The 13,237-nt window shown below is 38.0% G+C and overlaps 1 protein-coding gene across 1 annotated transcript; it reads right to left on the bottom strand.

Annotated features, from left to right (window-relative positions):
• Window positions 1-2,119: 2,119 nt before the first annotated feature.
• LOC104511700 (adenylate cyclase type 2-like) lies at window positions 2,120-12,408 on the bottom strand (the record flags this gene model as incomplete). The annotated part of the gene is made up of 6 exons (XM_010154417.1): window positions 2,120-2,296; window positions 2,626-2,758; window positions 3,126-3,284; window positions 9,744-9,871; window positions 10,902-11,013; window positions 12,260-12,408. Coding segments are annotated over 6 exons (858 nt in total), but the record flags the coding sequence as incomplete, so codon positions are not given.
• Window positions 12,409-13,237: the final 829 nt, after the last annotated feature.

Below are 13,237 nucleotides of genomic sequence, written 5' to 3'. Positions count from 1 at the left end.
CTATGATTCTATGATTCTAAAGTGGTAGCTAAAATACAAATTAACCATTCCAGGTTTCTGACAGTGCTAAGCTTGCTTTTTAAACAGGTGTCTTTCTTTTCTTGATTTAAAAATTCTAGGTGTTTTTAAAGAAGTGATCATTTCAAGCCTGTTTCCATTTCTCATCGTCTTGCCCTAGTCACTTAAGTTCCAAGCAGGAGAATGAAAACTCAAAGATACTGTGATTTTGCAAACATTTTGTGTAGCAGGAGCACAACAGGAAGATCACAAAATACCTTTTGAATGTTTACTACTGCAAACACACTACAGGCTTTGAAATAATAAAACACAATGCAAATACAAAGCAATTAACAAAATACATAAAATTACTCTTTTAGTACATATTATTAACTGTTTTAACACAAATTATTAACAGCCCTTTACATCTTTCCTTTTCTTACCCCTCTGTGCCTCCTGCATATAATTTTCTCCCTACTGATGAGCAATTGGGTCGTTAGGAAAATGAATAGTAGCCAATTAAGATACTCATACCAATTCAGAATAATGCTGTTTGTTAGCAGGAAATGTATTCAAAAATCATAAGTAACATGTCTGTCAAACCCATTTTCATAGCCCTTCTCTACGTAAGAAGTATCAGGTAAAAAAATAATTTGGGTGAGAAATGGCCGTCAATATTTTATAGCCTGCCTTATACATATGTATGAGTGGATAGGAATGTGTATGTTTTTATATAGACTTTATATGACTAAATGATTTTAAAAAATTAATTTACCTCTCTCTGCAACGCTGAAAATGATATTGCCCCATGGGAACATCCTAAAAAACAAGAGAAAATTCCTATGAACTACAATAAATTTTTACAACATTACTTTGCTTTAAAAATAATGTTGAAAACAAGGTCAAGTAAGGAGAAAGTTTCCAATACAAATACTTTAGCATTAGAGAAATACTATCTAGAAGAAGAATCCAGCCAAGAGCGAAGATGGAGTGACCTGCAGACAACCGATCTATCATTACAAACACTAAATAACTAATACAACAGTTTGAATCCAAGAATGCTTTGCTTTACTAGAAAGTCACTGCTTCAAAGTCACTGCTGCTTTAATGCAGCCCAAACTCCTGCCAGCTTCAGTGAAAAACAGTGCTAAGTGTTTTTGAAGAAAACAGACCTGAGTGGCCAAATAGAGGCAATGGTCATTATTTTTATTGATAAGCAACAGCAGCCATCACAGCCACATTTATTTTGTGCTTAACAGTGATGGCTGGGTACTTTCTGTAACGAACACATCACAATCCTGATGCATTGTACTTATTGAATAGGATGGGTTAGGGGACTCAGCCCTATGTTCTCACATGTAACAGGAACAAAAGTGAATGCCAATGTCAAAAACTACTAGAATTTACCTTTATGTTTGCACATTTTAAAAGTAAAAGATAAGACAGTGTATAAGCTGTTGTCAGGGTCTTACCTACAGCAATAAAATAGTGTTAGCAAAATCAAAAAGAAATCTTTTCTGCTCAGTCTAAGAGATGTAATGTTACACTACCATGCTGTGGAACTCAGGCCATCAGCCGTAGCTGAGGAGTGGTTAGTCCACCTTCAGAAGGTAGATGTTACAGTGAATATGGATTTGGTTCCAAGAGAACTCTTCTAATAGACAAGTTCACCCCAGGTACCACAGGCATATTCCATCTTTACAGCCTTTGCTTCTGGTTTGGCCATGTTCCAAATGGAGAATATCAGAGAATGTCTCTGTATCAAGTGTTCCTTCCCAAAGGTGTTGAACTCTACCTTTATGTTCAAAATATCTTTCCACAAGGTGAATAGCAGCCACTCCGCATGCTGTGACTGGGGCTCAAGCTCAGAGAGTCAATTTGTGGATTTTAGGAAGTACGTTGGACTCCCTGTGATTCAGAGATGCACTTACAGCAAGACATGGCTCCTTAGAGTCTAATTCAAAGCTCATATGCCAATGGAAAAGCTCTCAGCAACTTCACTGGGCTTAGGCCCTGTACAAACGCATGCATCTTCTACTATCAGAAATAACCAGGTATGTAAACACGTTTTTCTTTTCAAATATTGCTAAATCGTATGAAATGACATGAAATAGGCCCCTACTGTTGTGCTTATCTTGCCGTTTTCAGTGGTCATGCTGTCCCTGTGGTGCAAGTGTGCAAATGGCTTGGCCGCTCCCCAAGATTCCAGGTATCGGGTCATGCGGACAGAAGCTCTCATTTTGGCTCCATCAAGAGTATGTCGAGGTCTAATGTGGTGCTGAGGGCTTCGCTTCTCTCCCTGGTTGACAGAGAATAAAAGGTGATATCAGCCTTGGTGTTCATTACCTTTTGAAGCAGTAATGCATCATCTGGTACCACACATCTGCATGCCTAGGAACTTAAAAATGGAGAGATGCTAAGAACCTGCAATTCTTAATGGTGTTGCTGGGAAATATCAGAGACTTATTTCTGAAGAGCGGGAAGGATTTGCAATGGAAACGTTATATATTTGTAGGCATCAGTAATAGCTTTGATCAATATCTTATGGTAGTGAATTATTCAATTAAGAGATTAGTGGTCCTGCTCAAAAATAACTATGACTGGCCACAAAATAAAAGTACTACTAACCTTAGGATTGATTACAAAGTAAGTCTTAACATTATGCTCTTTCAGATATGGGTCCCTCACATCTCCATCCCCATCTTCCACTTTGTAAGCTCCATTCAAATGTGCCAAGGTGACTGAAGTGATGTGAACACGGCTGAAATTATATTTTAAAAGAATGACAGAATCACAAATACCGATCAAAAGCATAATTTGAACCTGATCAACCTTTTTCACTAGCTTTTGGATATACTTTTTATAAGCTGCTTGCTTCATTTACAGTCCCTCTAATCTTATTTTTACAAGTTCTAATGGGCATACCTCTAAAGGTTTCCATCCACAAAAAAATACTCCCTAAATCACAGGAAATAGAGTGCCTGTTTGGTTGGGTTTTTTTCTGAAGACAGTGCTAAGAATTAGTTTAGGCTTCTCCATGAAGGCTGATGGCTGAAGAGATGGCACCTATGCATTTCTCCATGATACAAAAATCCATGTGTCCAAAGGTTAACAGAGAAGCCTCTTACCCTGGGACTCCTCCAGCTTCCATGTGATTTGCCAGAGTAACGTCATGTGACCAGACATCATACTGCCACTTCTGTAGACCAATAACGCCACAAAGCACATTCCCAGAGTGCACTCCTACGCGCATATTAATGTCAACTCCAGTTGCGTCTCTCACTTTCCTGCAGTTGAGAAGAAAACCGTGTTAATACGCATCATAGGGTCTTAGTTTTCTTTCAATTTACAGTCAAATTAGCAGTAACAACAGTGATAACATTTATTTCCTTTTCGAATTGCCTCCATTTTTTTAACGCTGGGATTATTTTTATATATTACCTTTCTTCTTATTTATATTTGCAACTATTTGTAGTAAATATTAATTCTCAAGTCTATGTCTGAAGTCCCTTCTTTTATGCTCATCTGAAATTATTTGGGGGGGCTGAACTGTGTAGTGAAAATGTTCAGTCTCATGACAACACCTGGGGATTATTTTGGAGATCTGGAACTATTGTTATGCACTCTTCTACCTGAAGACCCTAATATCTACATTGGAGACTTTCTCATATCTGTCATACCTGAGAGAAAGGACGGAAAATGCAGCACCTCAAGATATTCTACAGGCTGGTGGCTTGTACACTTTTTGGGCATACGGGCTCAGTGTCATTCAGGCTGTGGAGAACGTAGGCTCAACAGCCTTCCACATACTTGGTGAACGCTGTACCCATTAGATTGTTACACAAAGAACGAGAGACCACCCTCACTGTCCAGACCACATCTAAACCTTTGACCTTTCCAGTAACTTTAGACAGAGCTGAAGTATCTGTTGACCCCAAAATCAATCTCAGATGACCCCTACAGATAAGATAGGCATTCGTCTTCCCAGAAAAAGCTCTTCTGAATCACAGGTGGGTGACTAAAGTCAAACAACCAGATCATTTTCAGACATATGTCATATGGGTACCTAACTACCTATGTAAATAGTCGTAAAATTAATTCAGAAGTCTACAGGTTTATCCAGTTCTAAGAAGTGGGAAGAATTTAACTTAACTGGATTTATGTACTTATACCCCAACTCATGTGGACCAAAACCTAACCAGTAATAAGGAATATGTACATACATTTATCTTGGAGGAATTCAGGGTGTTGATGGAAGAAACAGCTATAGACTAAGAAACACAAAGGGTTCCTGTGTATGAGTCAGGTTCACAGTTCTAGCAACATCTTCAGTCTCAATGACGACAATCATCAGCTCTACCTTCTGAACTACCAAATTAAATTGGCCTGTTTCTCTGCTTTTTTTGAAAGGGAACATAGAACTTAACATCTTAATTTGATATGGTAAATCCTACATTTAAGCAGTAGTTCTCAAGTATTCTTTTTCTGGGAAATGAAAATAACAGAAGCTTGACTGAAAGTAGTTCGTTAAACTGTGGTTTGAAGTTATCAAAAAGAAGAGGGGAGAAGTTTTTTAATTCCTTCAGTCTGTATCAAGTGTTTACTAATATCTCTTTTTGCTGACATTTTACACTGCTCTCCTGTAGCTGACACACTTGAAAATGAACTGCTTTGTAAATGATCTTTATAAGCAGTCAGCAACTGACAAACACCACTTTGACTTGCACAAGGAATATGACACAAGCTTAACACATTGGAAAAAAATCACCATGTTTTACAAAGCTGGGCAAAGTGGAAGAGGAGCATTTATCCTCCGGGAGTGCTTGTCAAAAGGCTGCCCTGCCATATTGTGCAGAGTAAGACATGAAGTTTGCTTTATAATAAGCTCTGAGGAGTTAAGGAGGGAAGCAAGCAGAATTTGTTCCAGAACCCAATCTTCTCTTGTCTCAAAAATTAAAGAAACCACAGAAGATTTTAAATTGGAAGTGTTACTCCAGACCAAGTAAGAGCTTACTACTTCTCTCCTGTGCTCCCTGAGCAATTGCTATGACAATGCAGGCACTGAATGTGCCTACGAACGTAGTCTATCACCTCCCCATAGGACACTTGCCTTACCTACACAAGTACATCTGAAACTTCCCACTATTATTTCGTTTTCTTCTCCCACTGTCTCTCCAGTTTCCCTCAGCACTCCAGAGTCTGTGTCCCATCCTGGCTGGGCAGTCAAAATACTGAAGACTCTATTCTTCCTATTGTAGCCTGAAATTTTAGTTTGTAAGGTTTCTGTGTTTTTCACAGACATGGTTAGCTTGCAGGTACTTGTAGAAATTTTACTCCACACCAGCAAGAGTTCAGGTCATTAGAAAGGCATTCAGGCTGTTTTATTCATCAGTAATTCTGGACCAATGTATCAACATCTCAGCTAGTCCTGTCTTATGCACTTCAACACATTCCTTGAGTTTTGAGCATTTAGTCCCTTGCAAATTGTCAGCTTTAAAAGCACAGTTGCTTTTTGGAACAAGCATGCAGGAATGAAATCATACCTAAAAAAAGTTTTATTGTGTACCTAGCTTCCAAATTTCATCCAACTGTTTCTTTCACTTTCCTCTCAAACAGGATTCATGTCATGCTACCAAATCAAAGACAGCCTTTGAGAATGTGTGGCTGAGAAACATGTAAATCGGGAAGTCAGCAGACAGACAAGGGGGTGGAGTTTGGGCTGAAGGAAAACAGCACATGTATTCATACACAAACACATTTAGCCTTAACAGATAAGCTGTAGCCTGAAAGCACCCAGTTAAGGTGGCCAGCTCAGCATAACAGCATCTACAGTTTGATAAGGTGAGCATCCAACTGCTGGGCAAGCAGGCTGCAGACTGTAAGAAACATTGTGTTTGTTCCAACACAGAGCAGCGAAGCAAAGAAATTAATCAATCCATGGGGCTACTAACATATTTAAATGGAAACAATCTGTAGCGTAGTGAGGCTGAATTGCTCAAAATGGATCTACGCATCATTAGGAAACAAGACTGAATTAAAGCTTTGTACTACAGATCACCTGGCAATTTGGTAGAATTCCTCCTTTTTCCTTCAGAGAACTGGAACTGAAACCATATTCAGGTGGTAAAATCCATACAGCACTGTTAATCGAAACAGCAAACTGCTTTATTCCACTAACTTACACACTGAGGGGTCAGTTTGCACCTCAGTGACTGAATATAACAAAACCTCATACCTGACTAAAAGGATTTTAGATAGTCCAACATATACTGAGTGACACACTTCCAACAGCAAAAGTATTACTACTTCTGGTTTTACAGGCCACAGAAGTATTTCAGGAGATGCTTCCACACAAAGATGCAGCAATCGCACAACAAAATAGGGAGTTGATTAATAATCAGTGATTTTCATTCACCTGCAGGCTCCAACACTAGACATAATACTTGGGAAGCATTTGAAAACATGGGGTACAGATTTCTCACTTCTTACAGAGATGTAAACAGGCTGTGATAATCAGGCATCTGTCTACAGGAGAGCTGCGGATTCTGACTACAGTAATAAAGTCAGATCAGAATGTACAACTAAAAGATAATTTTCTAGTCTATAAGGCTGCTCTTACCAAAGCGGACCTTACCCTCCAGCATTAACAATGAACATACTCAGTAGCAGTTTGAGCAGAAAGTTATTTCAAAGAAAATTGGCAAGTTGGGAAGTGTGAGGAACTGACAGATTCCTCTCTGAGCTGAAGTAAAGCATTTCATTGTGATGTGTAAAATGATGCTTTCAGTTCTCCGTGATGGGCAATTTATGGCTTGAGCTTAGCATTGTTTTTCTACCAGCCTGCAACTTTCTATACTTCTTTTATCTTACTTAAAAAAGCAACAGATTGACCAGAAACTCTGTGCAAATGCTTTTAACACATTTATCACACAGCTCACAGATCTTTTGAAATCTAAACCAGAAAGCTCTCATTTTCACTCAAAGGCTGGGGAAAAAACCCTAATAATTTTCAGTCAAACAAGGCAGGGAGTGCAGAACAAGGACACTCTTTTACCTACTGCTCTACTGAAGGGATGTTAGCTTTAGCTACTAATATTCTAGAGAAGCAATTGGTTTAATTACAATAATGTTCTAGTGTATCTAAATGAAAGAGAGAAAAAGCATCCAGTGAAAGCAACTGAGGAAACAATCAAATCTGAAAATGTCAATGCTTGGCAAGGAGAAGTAATCCAAGTATCTTTTAAAAAGAACAGATTTATTTGAACACAATGTAAGGTACAACCATACCTGGATGAAGAAAAAACATTTTAGAAAATGTGCCAACTTGATTCCTGTGCTGAGGTTAGTTTTACAAAAGATCCCTAAACCAGTGAGAACAAAATACTGATTTCCACAGGCATTTCTGTGGAAATAAAGGTATTTCTGTGAACACCTTAAAAGGAAAAGAACCAAATTTGCATTAATCAACCCACCCATACAGTAATTGCCCTGGATCAAATCACAAGGCCAGGCAACTGAAAGCTGAAACCCTCTTGTGACTACAATCACACGCACCTGAGGGGTAGTATTTAAGGAATAGAGATATCACTTTTGTCTGCCTGTTTAGTTAATCATTGAGACAGCACTGTTCAACACAACTATCCATTTCATGAAGAGGTGCACACCACCCACATACCTGACAAGGACAAAGTAAATTCTTAAATTGCTACCTGGACAATTGTAAATGTGAGTTGGGCAAAAACATCCAAATTGGAACTGAAACTTAGAGAAGACCATACCAATTTTAAAGCCAAAGTCCAATTGTTTTAAAACCCAAATCATACAGGTGAATACCAAATATCCAGACCTACAAGTGATACATATTTTTGCAAAGTGTATCTCACCTAGATACGCTGTAGTTTTAGTCAAAGAAAACAGCTTTTCTACAGAAAAGATATTTGTGCCATTAATGATAACTGCTATAAGTAACTATTTACAGTATTTCAACTCCTCAAAGCTAAAAAGAATTTCAGGTATGAATTACAGACAATGAATTATCTGACTTTGGTTAAAAAAAAGAAGAGGTGGAAGGTTTTTAAATTGTCCTTTCCTCACAGTATGTTTTCTAAATAAGCTAACAGAATCAGACCTTTGCTTACCCAATAAACTACAATACTGAGCTGAAGTTTCTGGATAGGCAGCTTTAAGACCCTTCAGCACGATGTGCAGACACACATGCTAGACTTAAATTAGGTTTGAGTACCCTCAAACTGACACGTGTCCAGCTTTGTGGCAGAACTCATCCAGGGCAGTTATCTTACAAAAGAGTTATTTCTGCTCTGTACTGAGAGTCCAGACAGCAGCCAGGTGGAGAGATGAGGGGAAGTAAACCTGCCCTTTTGCAAGACTTCTTCGAAGTCCCATCGCCTTCAGAATGGCTACAGCTGCCTATAATCCATTCACGATCTACTCCTCAGTAATAAACTCGAGGATTCTTCAAGTTATGCCCGTAGCTGTATCCTCCGATGCCTTACAAGTTCTAACCCATCGGATACAACCACATTTCTTCTTCCTCTTTCACAATCATACGAAGCCTCCTGCTATTACAAAGTAAGTTACAACTGCTATTTCAAAAGCAATCACATTAGCATTCTCACAGACCTTGTTCTGTTTTCTGTTTCAAAGACGAAACAAGCACAGTGATTATGGGAAAGAAATAAAGGACATATACAGTAACCCAGAAATCCAAAATACTGCTGCTAAGTCCAGAATCCTCAATAGTGTCTTAATGTGTTAACTGACAAAACTTTTTAAAAAGTCCTCACCTAGAAAAGTTGAAACTAAACCTAAACGTGGGGTCTAGCAAGACAGGCATATATAACTGCTCATTTAACAACATGGGATGTAGGCCTCTCAGCCCAGGAATCTGTGAGCCATTATAAATGTCTTTGGTAGACATGTCAAATATCACTCCACAGACTCAAAGCTTGAGGCATCTTAATTGTGGAGGGGTAACTGCTCCTGATCACCACTGAACTCCAAACTCAGCCGGGTGGGTGGCAGCATCATGAACATGCAAAAAGCAAAGCTCTCAAGTCCTAAGTGATGTCCATTGGGATACTGACTGTCTTATAATCACAGAATAGTTGAGGTAAGCAGGGACATCTGGAGATTGTCTAGTCTAACTCCTGCTCGAAACAGGGCCAGCTAGAGCAGGTTGTTTGGGGCCATTCCAGTTGAATTTTGAGTACCTCCAAGGCTGGAAAATCCAGAACCTCCCAGGATGACCTATGCCAGTGCTCAGTCACCCTCACAGTGACAAAAAGTGTTTCCTGATGTTCACAGGGAACCTCTCATGTTTCAGTTTCTTCCCATCTCCTCTTGTCCTGTCACTGGGCACCACTGAAGAGCCTGGCTCCATCTTTTTTGCACTCTCCCTTCAGGGACTTAAAAGCACTGACAAGATTTTTCCCCCTCAGCTTTCTCTTCTTCAGGTTGAACAGTCCCAGCTCACTCAGCCTTTCCTTATGTGTCCGATGGTCCAGACCCTTAATCACCTCTATGGTGTGGTGATGAAATAGCCTGCTACAACCCAACCTCTTAAAAGATGTCTTTGCTGAGGCTGAGATCAAGATTACCATGCTGGACCTTGTAGTGAAACACACCAACTACTGGAGGTCTGAATGTTTCAACCAACAGCAGTGCTACAGAGAGAAAAGAGACAGAATTTTTATTGCTGAGTGTTTAACAAAGAGTTCAGCACTTACTTAATTGCTTCACACATGTCCAGTCCCATTTTCACACAGTTCTTGGCATGATTTTGAAGAGATATAGGTAGTCCAGAAACACAGTAATAGCAGTCACCTAGGATTTTAATTCTCATACATTCATTTTCCTGGAGAAAAAAGCAAGTTGAGATGGTCACTTTCAACTTGAATGACATAAATGAAGGGTTACCCTTACAAAGATTGACTTAAATAATATTAGCAAAATCATTCCACTTAAGTTTGTTTCAGTAGTGAAGGCTTTGGCTTCCTAAAAAAGAAGTACTCTCAGAGTTTTTTACCGATGATTCCTCCATCCGCTATGGTCCATAATGGGCAAAACCAGGAAATAAGTTCACTGCAAAACATGTATCTGCAGTGTTGTTCACACTTTAGATTAAAGAAATGAGCCCAAGTATCAGGTACTCAATCTAAATAAAGATTTATTGTTTGAAATATGAAATCAAAAGACCTAGCCTTCCACATTTATATCTCTGAAGTATGTAATATTTCCTGAAACTAGCAATCATAACCTTATTTTTTTTTATTTTTTGTTAACCAATACTGGTCAGTAGCTTTTGAACTAGGAAAAAAACATAATTTTTTTATGTTTTAGTGTTTCTGATTTCACCTTCACATACAGTATAAAGTTTGATGTATTATTTATAAAATTGACACCTAAATAAACAAATCTTCTGACTGTATTTGAATCTTTTCTTGAGTAATCAAGACGCTGTGGTCTGTAATTAAACTTGCTTCTATCAATATTGTCTCTCTTGTCCTCCAGTCTCTTAAATGCTTTTTCAGAGATCAGAAAACTGACTGTATCTGTTTTGTATCTTGAGTTTCTTAATCCTAGTTATTGTAAAAAATCTATTTAAAGAGCCAATGATCTGCCATTAAGCTTTATCAGGCTCCATGAGCTGTCTCTATTGGTCCTATTAGAGAGCTATCTTGGGTTTCACAGATTGTCACACTGGCAGAAACACACTGTTGCACTCAGACCAGAGCCAGATTTTTTCTTCACACATTTCAAATCTAATCTTCCTGCCAAAAACCTCAGAAATGCTGCCTGAAGGTAGGAGAGTCCTCAAGAAGAAAAAATATTTTAAAGATGACTTACTTTTTTAAACTAACCGTAACAGCTCAGTAGAAACCCACCTTTGCAATCTGATCAAACTTGCCGAACAGCTCATTTAGCATGTGCACCAGTTCCCCTGGGGAGCAGTCACTGGCCAGGCGAGTGAATCCCACGATATCAGCGTACAAGATGCTACAGTGGAAATGAACAGGAACATGGTCACCGTTTCCTTCTGCAGAACTCAGATTTATCACACAACAGCAAAACCTGAAAGGAGGCATTCTGGACTTCGCAGAGGTACGCCCGTACCCAAAACAGCCACTGCTAAATGTAGATCAATAAATATAACTATACTTCTAGGTGAGCCTACATTTACCTTTATAGGTGTTTCGTTTACAGGTAACAAACACCTGTATTTACCTTTATAGATACTACCTTCACAGCTATTACTTTTATCAGTATACCTATATTAATAGATATCTATAGGCATTATAAACCTATATTTTTACAGTGCCTTCAAAAAAGTAGAAATCTTTTTACTACTTACAAATTGGAAACATAATAATGGCAATTATTTCAGTATACATGTTTATTATCAGAAATTGTTTAATAACTTTTTATCATTGTAGATATTTTCTGTCTAGATTTACCTGTCAGTCATGTGCAGCATGGAAGTTTTTTCTCACTTGTAACCCAAGTTCATGCTTGATTGCTAAGATATTCAACGCATACACTGCTTCTATTCACCAAAACAACTTGACCATTCACAGGACCAGGCAAAGGAAAAAGTATTTGTGCTTGTGATTTATGCAAGTGAAAATGAACTTCCTCAGAAGTCCTGTAATACTTGCTTTAAAAAAGTCATATCTAAGAATGTCATTCAAATTAACTTGTCCAATCAAAAAAAACCCCAAGCAAAACGACTTGTAAAGATGAAAATATATTTGAAATAAATGGTGATTTATTTTTGTAACTTCTAGGAATTAATAATTAATAGATAATTAGACTTGTCAGCAGAGTATTTTATCTCAGGTAATGTGTAAAATACATATGTGATGCAGCTGCCTCTATTTATATTATGTAAAACTTGTGAAATTCCTCCAGTTAAGAAAATTACAAATTCAGAATAATATAGCTGACACGAATTACAATTTTTACTAGTATATATGAGAGCAGGACTTGGTACTTTTGCCTCAAAAATCAAGACATCATGAAGAAGGTCTGTTTATGCATGGCTTTTTTTGAACAATTTCTTTGTAGTATCCCCTCTGTTGCTCTTCTGGGACATGGAATTGTTAGCATTTGATCAAATTAACAGACATCGAACATTAAGTCATCGAAACACATATTAAAAGAATTATTTTATTAATTGCTCTGTTAAGATTTTCTTTCAATTTTTTTCTGAATGTTGTTGATATGTTTTATTACAGTACAGTACCTTACATTGGTGTGCCTTTTGACATACAAATTGTGGAAGTTGTTGGTGTTTTCCAGCTGGCCTGCCTTGGGACCTTGCAACCTCTGAATGATCTCTGCTTTCATTTCCATGGCAATGTGAGCGGGCAGCAAAGAAAGTAGAAGACGCTCCTAAAATTTAAAATTAAATGTCCACAATTTCTTTAAGGAGAACAAAGTTAGCATGGAAGCAATACTGTGCAAGGCGTACGCTGTTGTCAATACCCCAGCACATTTTGATGAGGCTTGCACTCTTGCCTGGAGTGGTCTCCAAAATTAACAGCTCCTTGAAGAACCTGACAGAGAGATACATTTCCAAGTAATACCTAACTTCTTCAAGGTTTTGTGAATATTAGAAAAAGCTTAAGTTAAACTTAACGTCTGAAGAAGTTACGTACAGTAATCTATTCAATACCCAAGTAGGATGCTGGAAATACAGATTACCAAATAAATCAAGACCTGCAAGGACTGTTCAGAGGATTTCAGGGAAATTAAGTCCAATTCAGGCAAGAGTATGCTAAATCATTTTTTTAATGTATTTTAAATGTTTAGTCATAGTTTTAGCCTCTGTTAGACTGAAAATGAAAAGACAGGACACAGAACATATTGAAAATGTTGGACTTTTGCAGACTATTTTTAGATGCACTCTTCCCTTGTTTGAGTATGGCATTTGACAGATGAAAGTTTTTGAAAACATTAACCTAAAAGGAAATGGAGTATTTAAAAAAAAACAACAAACAAACCCTACATATTTTTCCTTACCTTTTGTTCATATTATACTCATGGTCTTCTCTTTGTGAAGCTCTCTTACATCAGTACATTTTATTTTGCCCATTTTTCTTATGCCAGCTTTTCACTAACTTTCTACTTCTCCGGAAAACTGGATCGGCAAGGGAATAGCTAGAGCCCTGCAAAAAATCCTTCCTGCTTTGATCATACTCTGCCTCAAAACTGAACAGGA

The sequence above is a fragment of the Eurypyga helias genome, unplaced genomic scaffold (genome assembly GCF_000690775.1).
Source record: "Eurypyga helias isolate BGI_N326 unplaced genomic scaffold, ASM69077v1 scaffold14746, whole genome shotgun sequence".
In the NCBI taxonomy this organism is placed as follows: domain Eukaryota; kingdom Metazoa; phylum Chordata; class Aves; order Eurypygiformes; family Eurypygidae; genus Eurypyga; species Eurypyga helias.
The sequence above is the reverse complement of the archived record's forward strand: the minus strand, read 5'-3'. Positions and strand labels throughout refer to the sequence as shown.